Source organism: Psittacula echo (assembly GCF_963264785.1).
Source record: "Psittacula echo genome assembly, chromosome: 24".
Taxonomy (NCBI): domain Eukaryota; kingdom Metazoa; phylum Chordata; class Aves; order Psittaciformes; family Psittacidae; genus Psittacula; species Psittacula echo.
In genome coordinates this window covers 1,232,244-1,252,052 of record NC_137759.1, presented here as the reverse complement: position 1 = coordinate 1,252,052, position 19,809 = coordinate 1,232,244, and the positions used below count along the sequence as shown (strand labels likewise).

At 48.8% G+C, this 19,809-nt stretch overlaps 1 protein-coding gene across 1 annotated transcript in view; it reads left to right on the top strand.

Annotated features, from left to right (window-relative positions):
* ELL (elongation factor for RNA polymerase II) overlaps window positions 1–19,809 on the top strand; it is a 50,637-nt gene that overhangs the window by 3,948 nt on the left and 26,880 nt on the right. The window contains exon 2 of the mRNA XM_080633852.1: window positions 17,786–17,833. Coding sequence (XP_080489978.1) covers window positions 17,786–17,833 — 48 coding nt within the window. The remainder of the gene's footprint in view (window positions 1–17,785; window positions 17,834–19,809) is intronic.

Sequence of the window (19,809 nt, the reverse complement as noted above, 5' to 3'; positions counted from 1 at the left end):
GGCTTTCGAATCAAACCTCATTGAATTATCTTCAAGCTTTTTGCATCATTCCTCCTTTCCTGTAACCTGTTTTTTCCTGTCCTATTAATTCACTGATGCTGTAGTCCGTCAAAATTGAAGCTATTACGACATCGGGAACATGAGTCGGTGACATGACTGCATGAATCAGAGGAGGCTGCTGGAGAGGAAGCTCTTTGTACACGTACATCTCCTCCCCATCAGCAGAAATGGGACAGGATATGCAGAACACACTGAACTGCTAAACTCCTGCTAAATGGTCTTAATGTTGACCTGAATGTGGCACCTCCCATGTGAAGGAAGGGGACAAAGAGACGGTTTAACACTGTGCATGAGGAATGTTTTGGCCTGTGGCAGTTTCCTTTTAATTATTTAGGGTAGCTTTTTCTCTCAGCCCTGTACCATTTGGATCTGCTCAAATTATAGATTCATCTCTCTAGTTTTCAAATTGCATGGGAAGGAATTGTCTGTAATTTCCAGCTGAAGTGACGTACAGTTGCTATGGGATTCGGTGGCAAATTAGAAACCCATTCTGCTCTTTTCTTTTATACTGGTGGTAGCAGACTGGAGAAGTAGTTCTAATGGGTGCTGTGCCAAGGAACATAGGAGGCTTCTGACAGAATCCTCTGTGCTGTTCTTCAAACCTGATCTGCTGCTTATCAGCAAATTGTAGGCAGCATTAATTGGAGGAGTTGAGTTTGGCCGTGAAGAACTCCTGCTCTGGAGCAGTGCTGGGGCAGGGAGGCTGCACATTAACCCTTCAGGTTCTTTTTGAGGCAAGGTTGTGGTGGTTTGTTAAAGATAGGCAAGTGGAGTGTTCTGGCACTCCTATCAGTGGCTCCAGCAGCTGGATCCCGGTGATTGTATTCATTACCAGCAAGGCTAAACCCTTGCTCCTCCTTTTTCAGCTTCTTCTAGAGTTGGTTTCTTATTCCCCTGAAGCAGCAGCAAAGGAAGCAAGGCAAGCTGTTATAGTGCTGGGGTTTGCCGCTGTCTGCAGCGCATCCGACCCAGCACAGGGGGCAGGCGCATCCCCTCGGAGCGGCCTCTCTCCCAGTGACCTCTTCCCTGGGCAGCCTGTGCTGCCCGAGTCCTTCCTCGCCATGAGGCAGCAGCTCCCAGCGAGGAGCCCCTGGCTGATCCTCCAGCAGCACGTTTTCTCCTGAGCCTCTCTGAAGTGCTCTGGCCTGTTCAGTTGGGTTTTGTCATCGTGCTGCTTGGCAGAGGGATGGTGGCTGTTGAAATAGTTCCCTTGCATGGTGCCGACTGTTGGGACAGCAGAAGAGCCTTTATCACCCGGGAGGGAGGGGAAGGTCTGTTTGAAAAAGCATTTGAGGTTAAGAATCCAAGGTGTTATCTCCTCAGCAATTTACACATCTCAAACAATTGCTCTGCCTGCAACTTGTAAGCATGAACTTGTGCAGCGTCTCCAAATCCCTGGGGTTTGTGCATGTTGAAAACGGGAAGGGACAGACTGCATGCGTCACTCCTGTGCTGATTTGTGCCAGCTAATCCATGGGAGAAGAATACGTTTTGGCTGACTTAGTGGTTTTGCTGCTAATGCACAAGAGAATGCATTTGAATGGATGGAGTGGCTGCAGGGGTTTAGGTAGATGTTGAAGAGACACCGTGTGTCTGGGATCGTGGACCAGATACCCTCATTTGTGAGCACAGTCCTGTAACACACTGGCTTGGTTTGGGGCAAGGAGTGGAGAAGTTGAGGGGGAGAAGTGGTCCTCATCTCAGCACTGTAATGTCAGAAAGGTTGAGATCAAGTTACCTCTGCATAATTAAGGTTAATGCTGTGTCTGGAGGAGCCATTATCTGGAGTGAGCTTCATGCTAATAATAAAGGAAAGCCTGATAACCTGAACGATGCTAATATTTTATACAGGGTGGATATGAAGGAGACAGCACCAAAACCAGGTTCTGCATTCAACGTGCCTTAGCTTGACCTAGATGCATTATCAAAGAAAAGAGCTTGGATTTGCTGATAAGAGTTTTCTATAGTAGCTCATGTGTTGCTTGGAAACATCCCATGCACATAAGGCAACTTTTGCATACCGGGGTAACCCACTCTTGCCTTTTGACTGAGGGTTATGGGTTGTTTTGTTAGGGGAGGTTTCCCAATAGTTTATAAAGCAAGGAGCCTGCTGACCCCCTGAGCAGCGGTTTGCAGGGTGTCTGTCACTGCTGCGCTGGCAGAGCAGGTTTCTAAACTCCAGTCCTTTGCTGCAGTGAAAAGGCAGCCCAGAAAAAACACTTCTCCGAGCACTGGATCTCTCCTTTCTTTACCTTGGAATTGTGCCCCTTCAATTTAAAGAAACAAGCATTTGCTCAACTCAGAAAGAGGTCACTGCTTGTGAGCAGGGCTTGACTTAGCTGCCCACCTCCACCCGCCTTGAGGCTTCCCTGATCTGGTACAGCCTCATGGCAGTTAACCCTCTGCGCTCCCTCTGTGCAGCAGGACTTTGCTTGGCTTTGGTTACGCAGGAGAGAATGCTTTAGCCCAAGGCTGTCATGGAAAACCAGGATCTTTTACTTCTTTCTCAGTCTCTTCAGGCCAGCCACCACCACCAGTTCCTCTTCCTTCTTCCATGCAGAACCTGCGAGCATCCTGTGAGGCTCTGGGCACGGCCTGGACAGGAAAGGAGGACAGTCACAGGGAGAAGGCTGGAGACAGTGCCCTGAGGGACAATCTGTGCATAGCACTGTGAGCAAAGGCTTGAGCCCATTCTAGACCATGCTGCTGGGCTTTCATGGCAGACACAAACTTTCTGCTTTAGGTTCACGTCCATGTGTGGTGGGGTTTAGCAAGTGCCGCTTCCTGAAGGCAGGGAGCTGCTAAACCTTTGTAGTATTTAGATTTCATCAGGACAAACATCCTCTTGACTACTTGGCTCGGGTATTTGGTGACCTGCGTCGTTGAGCTGATAGGCCTTGCTTTGATAAGAGCAGCACTTGAGGCCCAGGCAGCTCTGTCCTGCAGCACCAGTGCTGTCAGGAGAGCTTGTGCTAATTGTCATTATTTAGCAAGAGTGAATGCGTTACTTAGAAGCCCAGCAGGATGGAAGAATCCTTATCACTATGCCCAAAGGATCCATATTTTCTATAACTGAGGTGGAAGACGCTAATTTAATCTTTTTTCTTTATTCTTACCCGCTGAGGGCCTGTTCCGTGATGGGCTGCAATCAATACATTATGTGCCAGTTGTGGTTATTTGAATCATATTTCCACATTTCAGTGTCTAGACTTGATGTTTGTGTGAGTTTTGTTGTACCTTTCCAGCTCCAGCGCTGATTTCAGTTGGTTTTGGCTCCTGGTTTCTATGAGGAAATCAAATAGGCTGTTTCTGTCTTTCGCAGTCCCTGAAAAAGAAGGGACCAAGGGAAGAATTTGGGAGGGTTTTTAAGCTCCTTTGCCACCATTTTGCTCTCTTCTGAGAGAATCTGTGTGTGGATGAGCACGGTTCTGCCATTTGGTGATGAGCAGACGAAAGCAAACACAAACCACTGATGGCTGGAGATAAATCTCTCCCTGGTTCTTGCCGTGAGAAGCATCTGCTGGGAAGATGTCTCGATATGGGCACTCAAGGCCAGCAGCAGTGACTAGGCACACCTTTTGGAAATCAAAGAACTTGATAATCCACAAAGTAAGAGCATTTGTTGGGTATTTAATTGACTGCAACTACTGTGCTTCACTTCAGCCAGCAGCTTTCTTGCACTCGCAGGTCCTCGGCACTGTGGATGTGGCTGTATTTACAGTGGACAGGAGGCTTAGTCTGTGTTTGCTAGGTCTGAGTTTCACTGTGATGCTCAGAGAAGCTGATAATGACACGGATCCAGATGACGTTAATCTTACTGTGACCAGCAGGTAGGACAGGCTTCAGTAGCATTAACTGCTGGAGGAAGCACTGGCTTGTGCGGAAAATAGTGTCTAAACCTGAGCCGAGACTCTTCCCTTGGTGCTGGAAACAAAGCTCCTGCTCTATAGCAAAGTGTATTGTGGATAAATCGGTGAAAGGAAATAGTGTTCCCAACTCATCATTAACTTGCAGAGCTTGCTGCCATGAATTTAAAAGGCTTAAGTGCATCAGAATAGCAAGAAATCCTGGTGTGCAAGGAGCCAAAGCTGCAGTTCCAACTTCTCCCTGCGTCCCTGCCTGTGCATCAGCCCCTGCTCCTGTTCCTGCCCAGTGCTGGAGGTGATGCTGTTGCTAGAGCTGTGGCTTCACCTCTGCAGAGAGTAAGTTCTTCCATCCCTTTTGGATCCAGGGTTCCGAGCCAGGCATGGGCGGAGGAGTGAGGAAGCACATTTTCCACCCAGCCTGAGCTTGGGCAAGCGGAAATGGTGCCTTGGGAGCCATGTAAGGGAGTGGATCGGCTCCTGCTGGGCTCACCTTCCCTGCAGCAGGCTGGGGAGGGAGCAGCCCTTGCTCACAGGGAGAGCCTGAGCTCTGCTGGGCCTTTGAAGCTGCTCCCTGCGTGTCTGACACTGCCTGAGGTGTGTGGCCTCATTAGGTCCCAGCAACTCAGTAACTCCCTGACTCGTGGGGCTTTAACACGGGCCCAGAACCAAGGCGTCAACTTGTGATTCAGAATGAAACTGCTATAAAATGACTGGAGCTGGGAAGAGGTTGGGGCAGGTCAGAGAGTGGAGCAGCCTCTCTCGCAGGGTCTCTCCATGTGTGTGTGATGCTGCAGCAGGCTGGGCTGAGCAGGACTTTGCTCTGAACCCAGCGCTCCTATGTCATTAAAATAGGGTTTTGCAAATGCTGATGGCACCTGTGGGTGCTTGAGGGCTGAAGCCCCAACCGTGACCTCTGCTGCTGCTCCTCGCAGAATTAACAACTTCTGCTCCCATAAATAGTCTCCTAAGAAGTGCGTAGGAGCTCTGCTGCCCAGTTCCTGTTCAGAGGTGCTTTCAGTGCTCGCAGCGCAGCTGGGTTTGATGGGAGTGTGGTGGTCCTGTCCATGGCTCTGCTTTCTCCTCTTTGTCTAGTCAGTAGTTCAAAGGGCCTTTAGTTACTGGTGGACTTGTGCTCTTCATGCTCAGGTAGGGAAGCTGCTGATGCTTCTCCTCTGCTTTTCCTGCTTTAAGACCTGGAGTGCCTCAGTGGGGCCCATGTTCCCTATCGCCAATGAAGAGGTGAGGGTGGCTCTGGGGTTCTGTGCACCTTGGAGGTGGTCTGGCCCGCAGAAGGGATGGCTGCCAACCCTTGTCTGTGCTCCAGAAAGAAAGGGTGGTTTTCTAAAGGCCAGCGATGCAGCTGAGCAAGAGCATTGTAATAAACCTGTTCTGCCAGGCTGGAGTCGAGGAGCAGCCCCGTGCTGAGGGAGAATCCCGAAGCACAGCTCTGCTAAGGAATGGCTTTTAGGTTAAGCTTTAGAAATAGAGCTTGGATGGGTGTGAAATGTGCACGCTGACATGGAACGTGCTGTGATTCAAAGCCCTGGCCAACAGCTTTCTAGAGGCCTGATTCTAAAATCATTTATGATTTTAGAATGAAATCATTTATGATTTAATTATGATTATTAAAAATGATCATTAAAATAATTTATGATTTTAGAATTAAGATTTAAATTTAAATCTTAAGATTTAAATTCTAAATTTAAGAATTTAGAATTTAAGAATTTAGATAAATTTAAGAATTTAGAATTTAGGTTAAGGACTTTGTCCTTAATGCCTTCCAATGGTACAGTGGTGGTCACTGCATTACAGTCTAGGGCACTTTCTTTTTTGGGTTTCTTAACATGAAGGAAAACCAGATTCCTTACCTGGAAGGTTTGGTGGTGCAGTGGAAGGTGTTGTTTCCATGACCTTCCTGCTGGATCTCTGCAGTCTGCGCTGGGGATGTCGCTAAAGTTTGTGTGCGTTTTAGCTCCCTCTTACAATTAAGGCCGTTTAACTCCGTATGAAGACCTTTTACTTGTCATTAAGACTAAATTTTATGGCCGCTGACGGCAGAAGCAGCACACTTTTATTCTAACCTCAGATGGGCTCAGTTAAGGAAGCAAAACCTTTCGGCTAATGAGAACTTGCAGGATTGTTATATTTAGACCAAAACCTCTGGTGAGACAATTCAGAGTCGGCTCAGTGGCCACACCACTGCTTTTGCATGTAGCAGTTGGGTTAACGCCACCACTCACTCTGTTCAGCAAGAGAGAGTCTCTGTCTCCATGGATGGAATCCGTGGGGCTGGGGAGCCTTTGCACAGCTCTGGGGCCAGGATCTCTTCAAGGCTTTGCTGTTCTTATTGGCATGTTTGTTGTGTTCACTTGTGGGATTTGCTGGGGCTGGAACGTTCGCAGAGGTGTCTGCAGAGGGTATGGAGCACGTGAGCTTAGAGAATGCAGTGGGCTTGTCCTGCTCCATGCCTTCAGCTGGATTTCTTGTGCGCATCTTCCCTTGGGAATAGAAAAACCCTGGTGTGTGTGGTGACTTTATCACTCACCCCCCTGTGATATTGGTAGGGAACTTCATTGGTGTCCCTGTTGAACCCTGTTGGGTTGTGTACCCAGAGTCCTGGTCTGGAGCTCCAGTCTTTGCTTGAAGGCCAAAAGAAGATGTCTGAGCATCTTGCTTTGGCTTCTGAGGTTGATCTGTCTGGTGGGGGGGAAGGGGTGGTCGGATTTCTCTGGGATTCCTTTAGGATCCAGGCTCTGCTGCCTTGGGTTTGTTGTCACTTCCCCCAGCAGGGCTGGCTCTGGCTCCCTGAGGAACATGTGAAGATCGTCTGAAGTGGAACTGTGGCAGCCCAGTAATTACGCTTCCCTGCAAGTGACAATAGGATAGAGCTGGGCACAAGGAGAGAACTGGTCCGGGCTTGTTTTCCTGGGCTCAGCAGTGTGTGTGCTCCGAGATGGTTGAACGGGTTCCTCAATCTCATCTCCAAATTGCTGCTCTATATGATTTTTTTTTCCTCTTGCAAGAAAAGTAGTAAAGCTGTGTGGAAGATAAGGATCGCAGTGATGCTTCAGCAGCTCCTTTAAGCCATTTTATGAGCACATAAGCAAGTGAATCAGCCCTGGTGTCTTGATATGCCCTAAAATGAATTAGACTTTGGTAAGCAGATTCGCTGGGTCAGAACTGCTCTATTTTCATGGCAAGATTGCAGTGGGGAGAACGCTCTTTCCAGTCCAGCCTCAGGGTTGTGTTGTTCATTAACTGATCGTTCCTCCTGTTTACCCTGGCTGATAAGTACGGCACTAAGAATGGCCAACAGTGCTGATGCCGTCAGAGCTGCCCTTCAAAGCGCTGCTCAGGGGCTTTATGGTTTCTTTTACTGACAGGTGGGGTTTTGGAGTTAAAATGCAAACAGGCAGAATGTCCCTCTCGAAATCATGGAAACCAGCTCCCCCCCCCCTTGTTCCTAAGAGCCTGGAAACGCTGCTCTGGGTACAAAGGGCATTTAAAAGTCTGACATATCAGGCCAGCAACATGCTGCTGCTTAGTGAGGCTTAAAGCCAGTGCGTGGAGGGACGTTGGAGCAGCAGAGTAGAGCTCTTCTTGCTCACCTGTAGTGGGGTTTGAATCCTCTGCTGTTTGACAGCACGTGCGGGTTCCTGGGTGAAAAGCCACTAAAATGCTTCCAAAATACACATTTTGAATGATTTCTTCCTGTGCTTCACAACGTGGATCCCCCCTCCCAGCCTTGGCCTCTCGCTGCCCCATAGCCACCATTCAGTGTGATGCTGAGGAGGGCCTGCAACGCCCGTTACTTCATCACTGTCTTGCTTAAACCCTCACCTCCCTCCTCCCCAAGGGGTCACTTAACATTGGACTGAAGCTCTTGAACCGTCGGTCGTTTGAATGTCTGAGGGCTCCTGCTCTCATCCTGTTCCCCAGCACTTCAAGCTCCAGTACTGGAATTTCAGCACCTTCAGCCTCGCCTCAGTCTTCCTGGCTCTTTGACTGTTCTCCAGTTAAAACTAGGTCAGAAACAACTGTCAGCTTCTGATATTTCACTGTTCCTGGTTTATAAGTTGTAACCCGCTGGTGCTGGCTTGAATTTAACACATGAAATGTCTCCTCTTGCTCCGCGTGAGCAGCCTGACGTAGAGCTGGGGAAAGTGCTCGGAATAGGATCTTGGCTGTAAAAGCAACGTTACCTCGATGGGTGTGAAGAGGTGAATTTGTTACACATGATGCCCAAGATGTCAAAGGGAGAGGTTTTTCCCCCAAGCTCTCAATGCACATTTGCAGTCAGCCTGTGCACAGCCAGGTTCTAGCTGGGATTAACCAGCTTCTCCTCCTTTAACCTGATGGGTGAAGGAAAGATAGCTTAACAAAGAACTGGAAACGCTCAGATGGGTGAAGAATACAGCGAAGTGGGTGCTGGAAGCCATTGCACACATGCTCCCTGACTGAGTTCTGGCTGTCTGTACCCATTCAGCGTTGTGGTAAGGCTGTTATCAGAGGGGTGCTTGATCTTTGAGCTGGAGCGCTCAGTGAAACCCACCTGGTGTAACTTCAGAGAAGCCTTCCTCCTTTCTTTGAGCTGCACGGGGTACTTGGGCATTCTGGCATTAGTGGGACTTAAATTCAGTGAAGCTTATGGAGCCCACTCTGTTCCGTTGTACCCATGGCTCAAATCGGAACCCACTGAGGACAGGAACACTCCGGGATTGAGGTGCTGGATAATTGGAAGTTCCCTCTCCTTTCAGAGGAAGCACTGAAGCCTTCATTCAAGGGATCTTCTACTGGAGGCATGGCCTTTAAAGCATTCATCTGAGAAAACCTAAAACCCCTTCAGGACTCTTGGCTCCTCAACCTGTTTGAGGAAAGCCTTTAGGGAAAACCGGAGCTGCCGTTCACCTTTCCCAGAGTTGGGAGGTTTGGATGATGCCGTTGCCTTGGGACGGTTGGGTTTCGGTTTGGGGTTTTTTTCCTCAGCCCTTTCCCAATTTCCCAAGAGCTGCAGTAAATTCTGCTGCCGAACCCAGCAGTGTTGCATGCAGGAGGTGACTGCGCGGGGCCTTGGAGCATGGATGTTTGATGGGATTCTTGCCAGGCTGCGGTCTCTCTCCATTGCCTGGTAATGTGAATGCTGCAGGTGCTGGAGCCTTTTTTTAAGAGAATATTGAATTATTCCACTTTTTGGGATTTCCAGGCTCTGGGGGCAGAACAGGACCTGTCCTTGAAGGACTTTCTTTTTGCAAACAAGGCTTCCAAGCAAATCCACGTGTGCAAGAAAACAAAGCTGAGGCTTTGCTTGCACTTTAGAAATGCCAATATTTACCTTCCTTTTTCCTCCCCTCTCTTTAGCTTCCAGTCCCTGTGAACAGATTTAGCATTGCTAAAAGATACCCAACATTTAACTTCCCCCCTCCAGACAATTCCTTGTAAGTAGCAAAACAAAGGAACTTATTTCTAAGCTTTGTCTTTCAATGTGTTGCACTGGATTTGACAGCACAGCATTATCTTTGTACGAGTGCTTTGGGAACTGGGATTTCAGCTTGGTTTATGCTTTCCCGGATTTATCTTCCATTGCTTTTAGTCTGAGTTCCAGAAGCAAATATCCCTTCAGGAAAAAGGTGGTAAAAATAGCTGTTTGTGTGCAATTGTGCTGATTCCCGGCATGGCTGTGGGGAAGAGGGACTGGAGCTCTGTCTCGGGGAGAGCAGGACAAGAGCCTGAGATAAAGGTAAGGGGGTTTGAGTGGACAGTTCTGATTCAGGCATGTGATGCTGACTAATGAAGCTCAATAGGCGTGAGGGCTGCTGGCTCTGGGTTTCAGTGAGGGTCTGGATCAGCCTTTGGGAACTCCAGGAACACCAAATGAAACTCCCTGTTCAGAGAGATGAGAGAGTTGTGTCAAAACGCTGAGGAGGGAAGGAAACCTCCTGTGTTACTGCACTGACAATGGGCACAGTGGTTTCTGAGTTGTTAATGCTTCCTAATTGATGACCAGACTATGAACAGTTGTACCCGGTACTGAAAGCTGCACAGGGATGAGGAGGGGTTTTCTTTCTCCAAAAAAAGCCTTTCCTTCCCAAGCCTTTGGAAGTCATGGGAGTTATTTCCTGACACTAAAACCCCACTGAGTAGCCCTGTCTTGGTAACAGTGAAATTGGTGGGATCAAACTGCACATAATCATCCTTTAAGCGCTCGTGGCAGTCTGGTGTCAGGCACAAAGAGCTGAGACTTTCTGGTTACTGCTTCTCTTGCTGGATTTAATGAGTGGGTCTCCCTCAGCTCCCTGGAAAAGCAGAGATGAAAAACACAGCATAAGAAAGGAGTGCTGTTCCATGGGGAAACATGCTCAGAGGCTCCGAACCTGGATTCCCAAATGAGGCTTCTGCAGCAGTGCTGAAGATGTGTAACTGTGGTGGATTAATTGGGAGCCAGGGGCCTTGATGCCACAAACCCACCTTTCTCTTCTCCTGTTTCTCACAAAACACGCTCCCTTTGACCCCAGGCTACAAATCACCTCCCGCTGTGGTGTGGATTTGTGCTGGTTTCCAGCTGTGGCCAGGTGGAGACCTGCAGCTGCCTGGTACCGATTGCATTGACCCGAGCTGGGAGTCCTGGAAGTAGCGGAGATGGGATCCAGTCACCAACGGGCCATTGGAAAAGAGAGTCTACAGTGCCCCATCCCTGGCAGTGTTCAAGGCCAGGTTGGACACAGGGGCTTGGAGCAAGCTGCTCTGGTGGAAGGGGTCCCTGCCCGTGGCAAGGGTTGAAGCTGAATGAGCTTTAAGGTCCCTTCGACCCAAACCACTCCATATTTAGAAGAGTGTGGCTCTTAAAATGAACTAGGCTACGGCTGTATCTGTCCCCAGAGCCTGTGCTCCGCTTGCAGTGTCTCTCTCTGCAGTAACCTGTCCCCTAACAGGCAAGCCCTTTTCTGCAGACAGGTACATTTGATTCTTCCTTGTCCTCTGAAGTCCCAGGTTTGTTGTCTGCAAAAGCAGAGGTTGTATTTTCTTTGGGAACAGATCACTGCATCCTTGCAACATCATTTGTGGCCATTTCTGATCGTGTGTGAGTGTGTGTGTGTGTGTGTGTGTTCATACTTGCGACAGATCAATTCTGTATCCATGTCGATGCTCAGGGGAGGGAGTTACTCCATTACTGTATTTGTATTGCCATGGAAATACAGGGATTGCAAGAAGTCGTTTGGTGGTTCCTGCTCCTGGGGAGGAATTGGTGCTGCTCTGCTCTAGCCAAGTTCTCCTATGGCCAAGCAAGGTCTCCTGCTCTACAGCGACCCAGGAAACTCTGTGCCAAGTGACAATACCTGAATTATTTCTCCAAGGAATTGAGCCTCCTTTTAATTTTCCTGAAAGGCTTTGCCTAAAAGGCATCTGTGTGGCTTCCCTTCCCAGTGGAAAACTACTGTGCCTCGTGCTGGCCAAACATCTTGGCCTGATGATGGGAGCAATGTGTGGTTTGTCCTGGGAGTTTCCAGCGTATGCAGCGAGTTGGAGCTCCCTCCCCAAAGCCACCTTCACGGGACGGGTGGTCTGGTGCTAGGGGCGATCAGAGCAGCACGCTTTGTGTCAGAGGTACCTGTGCTTTGGAGGTTCAAAGGTTTCTTTTTGCAAAGACAGGATCAGCAACCCCCCATCATTTAGTTCTGCGCTTGGGAAGCAAAGACTCCTTTGAAGCATGCCTGGAAAGTTGGACTTGGTGTTACCAAGATGAAACAAGCAAATTTCACTGGGCTGGAGCATAAAACTTCAGCTGCCCTTGATGTCAAACACGATGGGGGTGAGCTCTGCGTGGATTGTTCAGTGCTGTGGAGGGTTTCAAAGGTGAGACCCACCAGGGAGCTTCGTACCTGGGACAAGGGAAGGAGAAGGATGGGTTTGAGGAGCTGGGTGGTTTGTGCCCAACCCTCAGGTCAGCCTCTGCTCCCCTGAGTGCTGGGGAGCCAGTCTGCTCCCATAGGTCCTATTTGTCTCTCCCTTCCCCTAGTTCTTTACAGAAAGCTCCCTGGCCTGTGTCCCAGGCTGCTGGGCAGGAAGGGTTCCTCCTTGCCCTGTGTTGCTGCCTGGGGCTCGGTTCTTGCAGTTTAAGTTTCCAAATGAATCCTATAGCAAAGAAACCAATTGACAAATCCATTGGGTTTGGCTCAGGAGGCTCTTTTGAGCCCGGATTAGCCAAGCTCAGGAGGTCCAGGCATGCATGAGAGAACGGGCTCCATGGCCAGCTCAGCTCTCAGGCCTGTGGGGTGGCATCTTGATGACAGGGGACTTTAATTGCTTTCTGCTTTGCTGATATAAGCTATTGGCCATGCTGGGGCCGAGGTTCTGCTTTACATTGTGGGCACAAAGCGTTCCGATTATTCTACAGTTGTGTTTTGGGGGGGTTTGTTTCATTTCTTTAACTTAACTCGTGTGTCTTACTCTGCATTTCCTCCCAGGGTGTCTGAAGTGGGGCAGTGTCTTTGATGCTCAGATGCTGTTGTGATGCTGTGCTCATGCTGCTTCCTGTGAATGCTGAAATCCTGTAACTGAGCCACACTTTCAGTAATGGCAGGAAGTTTTGGGGGGTTTTAGCTGACGCTTTCAATAACATTTCTTTCCTGTTTTATCAGGAATTGCTGCGGTTTGAGCTTGGAAAGGTGAACTCCTGAGGAAGCTGCATTTGTGCTGGAATAGGCGCTTCCTATGATGCAGTTAGCACCAGGGAAGCCAATGTGTATTTTGCAGCTTAGCAATTAAACACTTTCAAATGCACAGCTTGGCCTTTCTGGCTGACATTAAGAGCTCTTGAGCATTTTATTGCTGCTTGCTGTATGTTCTGCCTGGGAGTTGTAGGTGCTTTAATGCTGCAGTGACAATCTGCAGCCATTAGTGTGTATTGGGAAAGCGATAAGCCAGTTCAGAGTCATTGCGAAGTCTCCAGCTCCTAAACCTTCATCAAAAGCACCTTCTAAAGAGTGATTTGTGCTTCTGCCCCACATAAATGCTTGTTTTCAATGCTGAGGAGGCGAAATGGGGTAGAAGAGTGGTGGGGCCAGAAAGAGGTGGGTTTGTTCTTTGCTCATGGAAGTCACAACCGGGGTGATGTTGGCTGAGGAGCAAACGTTCCTGCCCGTTGTCACTGTGGCTGCTGGCACCTCTCTCGAGTCGAAAGCTCAACTTCGGCTTCAATAGCTGTGGATTTACGTGGCCTTCCCAAGGCTTTCTCGCCGAGAATGTTGTGTTTGAATGGCAAAACTGTAATTGTCAGGTCCCAGCAGACTCGCTCCATCTCAGTCTGTGTCCTCAGCGTCAGATGAGCTCGTTGGGAGGCCTTCAATTGCAGATGGAAATTGCGTTGCAGGGAGACGGTGGTTTGATTCCATAAGTAATAGATGGGACACTAAAGCGAATATTCAGGAGGCTTCTTACTGCTGTGTTTCTGGTGGGAGGCAAATGCAAGCCTTGGAATAGTGGAATGTCTTGGGAGAAGTCTTTTGTCTCTACCTAATGCGCGGTGCTTCTCTCCTGGGCCAGCTTTGGCTAATGACTGCCAGGAAGCTTCACACACAGGCCCTGGAAGTTGTGGCTATATTCAAAGGTATTTATTTCCCCTGGGGTTTATGTATCTTGCTTCTAATGAACTTTGGGACTCAGAGGTGTGTCTTGCGAGTCTGTCACAACGACACGCTGGATATACTTGCTTTGGTTTTGCTCTGTTGTACTTTGCAGCGTCTACGTGGTGTATTTAAAACGAACATGGAAGGGGAAATGAAACCCTGAAGCTCTGTTCAGGTCTGCAGCCAGGTCTGCTCAAACCAAGCATCCTCCCGGACTGGGATCTAACCTTTCCTTGTCAGCCTTTGCCCAGTTGTGCTGAGAGGTTGGAGGAAGCAGGGGAGGGAGTTTGCCTACATTTGGACCCTGCTGCGTGGGCACCAGAAACATGAACCAGTCATAACCAAAGCCTTAAAGAGGAACTTTGAGTTTGGACGAGTCTGAGATGTATGTATTTGAAATGGGTTCTGCTTGTCCTCGGTTTTGTATCTGGCTTCTGAGGTGCAGCAGCTTTACCCAGCAGGGATTGCATGTGAGTGTCCAAAGTGCCCTGCTAGTGCCAGAGGGGGGGGGGGCAGCAGGATTTGGTGGTTTCTATGTATATTTATTGGAATTCTTGCTACTAATTTTAAGTGTTACATTCTGGAAATCATTCCCTTGTTCCCACAGAAATAAGGGGAAGCTTTCATTTGCTCTGCTCCATAGTTGTGACTCTTTAACAGTCAAGAAAACAGGCAAACACACCAGTGAAAAACCCAGGCAAAGCCTATGTATAGACAAATATTTTCCATAGAACACTGCCTCCAGTATAAATTCCAGTAAATGCAGAACAGGGCTTCTCGAAACAACATTTTCTGAATGCTCTGTGTTTCCCTGAAGAAATGGGGAGGCTTCCAACTGCTTACTTGACCTCAGGATTTCAAATGGCATTCCTGCTCCTCTGCAGGAAGATCCCATCCAGCTTTTCCACTATAGGTTTTTAAAACCTCAGGTTAGCTTTGCTCATACCCAATAATGTAAAACTAATGAAATCCTTTCAATTCTGGGGTGTTTGTCGACACTTTCTTGTTCCTCCTACTCCTCACCCAAGCTTCCATGTGCCAGATGGGGAGTATTTCAGTGTGAGGAGCTGTTTGTGCATTGCCACCACCTCTCGGAGCCCATAGCAAGGGTTACAAGCTCTCGCCTGGCATGGGAAGCTCCAGGCTGATGAGCGTAACACCATGCTAATAGAAGCCAAATGGGTTTGTGGGAGCTGTGGGGATGAGTGGCTTTTTGGTTTGATCTCATGACTTCTGCAGTAACGTTACGGTGTCTGGAGCTGGGTCTGCGGGCTTTGATTCATGGTGGCATCCCAGAGGCAGAGCTTTGTGTGAAGGCTTGGGTGCCCAAAGAATCCAGCGGGAGCATTGAGCTGGGCACAGAAACGGGGAAATGCTCCTTCCAGAGAGCACATAAATGAAGTTTTATGGAGAAGAGTGCTGGGTTATCACTGGCCATAGCCAGAGTCTGTTCAGGCCCCTTCTGAGGGTCAGGTAGAGATGCTGAAGCTGGCAGGTAGACGTTTAGGTAGATGTCACACGAGTGCAGCCACACTTGGATGTTCCTTTGGAAGTTACTCCTATGGAGCTTTGGGGCAGTGGCACTGCAGGAAGGACTCCCCAGTTTGTTCACGTTCTCTTGCAGTGAGATGAGAGGAAGCTTTGATGCTCTTTTCTTGCAGATCCACTGCAGGAGATGGCAAAGTCGTGGCAGTGATTTGCCAACCCCTCCGTCCTGCGTCAGGAGGTGGTCGTGAGCACCCAGCAGGGATAACCTGTGTGTCTCAGGTGTGTTCAGAGCGGCTTTGCTTGCTCCTGATATGCACAGCATTGAGGAGTTCTTTATTTCTGCATGGCGATGGTGTGTCTCCGGTCCCACGCTGCTTGGGCCTCTCCAGCATCACTGCCCCTGTGATGGATGAGTGTGTTAACCACAGAGGTGAACATCTGGTACCTGCTGCCCTGCCAGCAGCTCGTTCAGAACACTTGAACTGGTGGGTTTGTCTTTATCCTCAGCTGCTCCCAGGAGCTCTCCTTCAATACAGTGGGTCTCGTGGAGGAATAGAGGTGGGATGTGTTAGCTGGAGGATGATGGGGCTATGCAGGTGGCCCCACTACTCAGATCAGCCTTAGCTGGACACAGAGGTGAGGTTTCAGCAGCCTTGATTTACCAAAGATGCACTGAACCCTTGTTCAGCGAATCACATCCTGAGTTGCGTTTGGGTGTTGCGTGTTTCCTCTTCCATCAGCATTCCCAAACAGCCTGTCGCCAAGGCGTTGGGCATCAGCAGAAGGGAAGCGATGCCTGTGCAGGTACAAGGTGGTGTTCCTGAGGAGCCAAGGGCCTTCCTCTTCTCTCCCTAAAAGTGAAAACTCAGACAGTGCAACAACTCTGCAGTGTCCAGCTCTTCCCTGGGATCCCTTCTGTGGAGCATAGCGGGAGTGATGCTGTTCCTATGGAGCAGGTCACCACTTCCAGCAGTCCTCAAGCCCTGGTAGCTCAGGAACCTGGAAATATTTTGGCGGTTCAAGGAAATAAAGCTCAAGTTTGCCACTGAATTCACGTTGAAGTTGGAGTTTGCGCATTTACCTTTGAGCCATTCTGTCTGTGATCAGGGAATTGATGGGTTCGGTGGCTAAAGCCTGTCCTGATGTCTGTAGCAGTACTTGTTGCCACCTCGCTACTCCACTTGCCATGCTCCGTGTTACCTTCCTCTTGCACTGAAGTCATTTCCCAGCTGGAATTGCAGAACCTCCCGGATCTGTAACGAGCTGGACAAGATCCACGTGGAGTTTTGTGGAGTTTTCCTCTTCCAAATCCACATTTTTTCAGTGTTTCAAATGCTTCTTTGCCCCAGTCTGTTCATGCGGATTGCTGGCCACGCTGCGCAGTACATGCTGACACCGTGAGCGCAGCGCTGGCTATGAACAGTGCGCTGTGGTATGCGGTGTCGTGGCACTCCAGGAATCCAGGCATCTCTGTACGAAGAGCAAGATGTTGTTTATTGTTTCTTTATAAAGGTTGTTTCGGGTCTATAAAACTCGCTGTACTACACGGAGCGGGTGCTGTCAGCTTCAAGCATATTCTTGCTTTACTCACTGCCATAAATACTAGTAACTATTTAGGGTGTGAGGCAGAGCTGTTCAATCGCATTGGATGGGCACTGAGAAGGCTCTGAAGCCTGTGTCTTGGTATGAGCTTACTCATCTGGGCTCCATGGATGTTTTCCTGCTAGGGAATGTATTTCTTGCTTTGTTCATGTCAGCGTGTCGTGGCTTAGATCCTTCACTCCTGGGCTGAAGGCATTGGAAAGGGGTTTTATGAGAGATGATAAACTCAGTGGGCTTTCAAGCCGTTAACTCTTGGGCTGCCAAATGTGATTCTGTAATCCCATGGGAGTCGGTGCGATGCTTTCTCATGTCAGGATATACGATAGGAAAAGGACAATGGACTTTGTCTCCTCAGCCCTTCTTGGTGTTTTTCCCGATTGAAAAGTCTCTCCTGCAGATGTGGCAACACGGTCACTTCTCAATGACATTTGAACCTACTCATCACTTCTTCTGGCCCTTTGGGAGGCTTCCCAGTGGGATCCACACGCAGTTTTCCCACCTGGTGGAGCATTCCGTTGTGCCGCAGGAGGGTCTTGGAATGGTTTGTGTGACTTTAGGAAATAAACCCAGCGCAGCCACAATCCTGGGATACAAGAAGTAAAAGCTCAGTGGATTCAAGGGGGTTTGGAGCTTGCAGGAGTCTGTGAGGATGGAGGGAGAGGCCAATGGTTGAAATGGGCAAGGGAGCAGCAGGATTTTGCAATGAAGCTGCAGTTTGCTTTTCCAATGGACTGCCAGCTTTCTGCTGGAAAAAACATGCTGAAAGGCTCCTCGGCCCTACAGCTGGAACAGATTTCCCCTCAAATATCCACTGTTTAACCCACAGCTTACACAGCTGAGCTGCTCCCTGCCAGAAAGGTGGGGCAGGAGGGAAGTTGGTGTTGCCCATCAGGTGTCATCTCAGAGCTGGCAGGAGGGACCATTGGGGATGTTACAGGTTTATCCTTTTTTCTAGGTGCAAATCACTGTTTCAGCACTTTTTGGTATGTTTTTTGCATGGAATATAGTCCTCCAAAGCTTTTTCCATTAAAACCAGGCAAGTAAAAAGCACAGGTGACAACTGCAGTGAGTGGGGTTTGGCAGCGGATGTTGGAGCTTTAACTTTCTCTAAGGTAATGTCTTCTTTTTTTCCACTTGTTTTTATAGGATGCTGTGACATCAAAACCAGTAATCCAGTTTCAAGGAAGCCAAGGGGTAAGTTCATGTGTGGTTTGCCTTGGAAAGTTCTTCACCATTAATCCAAGTGAGGTGTGTGTTCTGTGTGCCTGTCCTGGCCCTGTTCACAGAGCAATGCTCTGCTCTCTGAAAGGGAGAGAGGTGAAGTTGTTTTCTCACCTTGCTCCATCCATCTCAGTGGCAGCACCTGCGTTGCTGGGGGTGGAATTCTGGTTCTATAAGGCCATGCTGTTGGGTAGAACAAGGCAAAGGAGAGTTTGCTGGTGGCAGCACTGTGGTGGGTGCAGCAATGCATGGAAACCCCATTGTGCTGAGGAAAGGCCATGCCTCCTAGTGCAAGACTTCATGGGTAGCAGTTACTGCTGGTAGTGCTTGGAGGCTGCTCTGAGTGAAGCTTTATGTAATACATACATTTAACCACCCGTGCCATGTCTGTGACTACCACAAGTATTGTATATTGAGGAGTTTTACTTCTCTGACTTCTTTGCCAATGACTGAACTCCTCCAAGATTATTTATACTTGAAAGTGTCATGCCAGTCACTGACAACGCTGAGATTTAACTGGTAAAGTAACACAACTCCTTAGTGAACTTCAAAATGTCATTTGTACACCTTTGAGCTACAAAAGGTGCATGTTTACCTTTAGTGCTCTGCATGAGAAGCCTGGAGAGGAGCTTTGGACAAGGGACTGCAGGGACAGGCCAAGGGAATGGCTTTAACCTGCCAGAGGGGAGACTGAGCTGAGCTCTTAGGCAGAAGCCCTTCCCTGTGAGGGTGCTGAGGCGCTGGCCCAGGGTGCCCAGAGAAGCTGTGGCTGCCCCATCCCTGGCAGTGTTCAAGGCCAGGTTGGACACAGGCGCTTGGAGCAAGCTGCTGTAGTGGAAGGGGTCCCTGCCCGTGGCAGGGGTTGGAGCTGGAGGAGCTTTAAGGTCCCTTCAACCCAAACCAGGCTGGGATAAAGAAGGTGATCATTTTGTTCTAAAGAATCTGAACTCAGCTGTAAATAACTCCTGAATTTATCATGGTGGTGCAATAAACCTTTCAAAAAGGCTTGAATTAAGTAAGCACTAAAGTCTAGCACATTCGTCCTTGCCCATATTTTACCTTGGGGTATTGGTCTCACTAATAGTACTTTGCATTCGAACAAAACCTTGCAGGAAAGACATGATTGTTATCAGAAGTTAAGAAGAAAAATCCCAACTTTCTTGTCCTGGGAAATAAAGCAAGGAGCAATTTCCAGGTTTCTTTTACTTTGTTGACAATGAAAGTTCCCAGAGAGCCCAGCAGGAAAGCTTAGATTAAAATCTGCAACTGCACTTGGGCAGAGCGAGAAGCGAGTGACAAGGGAAACCTTTAAGGCTGTGTGATTTGTTGTTATTAGATGAGCAAACAGCTCTGCATGTAATGAAGGAGCTGCAAAGGCTGCAAATGCTTCCCTTTCCCTTTGTAGAGCACCTTGTGAGGATCTGCATCCAACTCTTCCTGTCCAACTGCTTCAGTTCTAGAAATGCCTCTTCTCTTGCTTAATCTTCCTCCTGGAAGGAAATGTAGGAGAATGAATCAGAACAGCTTAAAACGCTGCCGTGCCTCAGCCCCGGCGCGTCCCATGCAGGGGGGTTCACACAGAGCTGAGATCCAGGCGTTTCAGGTTAACCCAAAGAAACCCGGTTTGAAATGATGCCGTTCCTTAGAAGAATGAAAAGCATTTTGAAATGATGCAGTTACTTTATTAAAAAAAAACCAAAATCCAAACCTATTGAATGCACTGAATTGCATGTGAGCCCTTCACTGCCAAAGAAGCGTGTTCTGGTCACTGGTGGTTCCAGTCCGGGGGGAAGCAGCACAGTTACGTCCCATGTGCCATTTCCAGAGCATCAGGGGTGAAGGAGGATGCTGGCATCTCAAGCTGACCTCTGCTTGCATCATTCTCAGCTCTTTCATTAATTGCACTGTTGAGTAAAGGGCAAAGGTAGAGCTTGGAGGAAAGCGAGCTC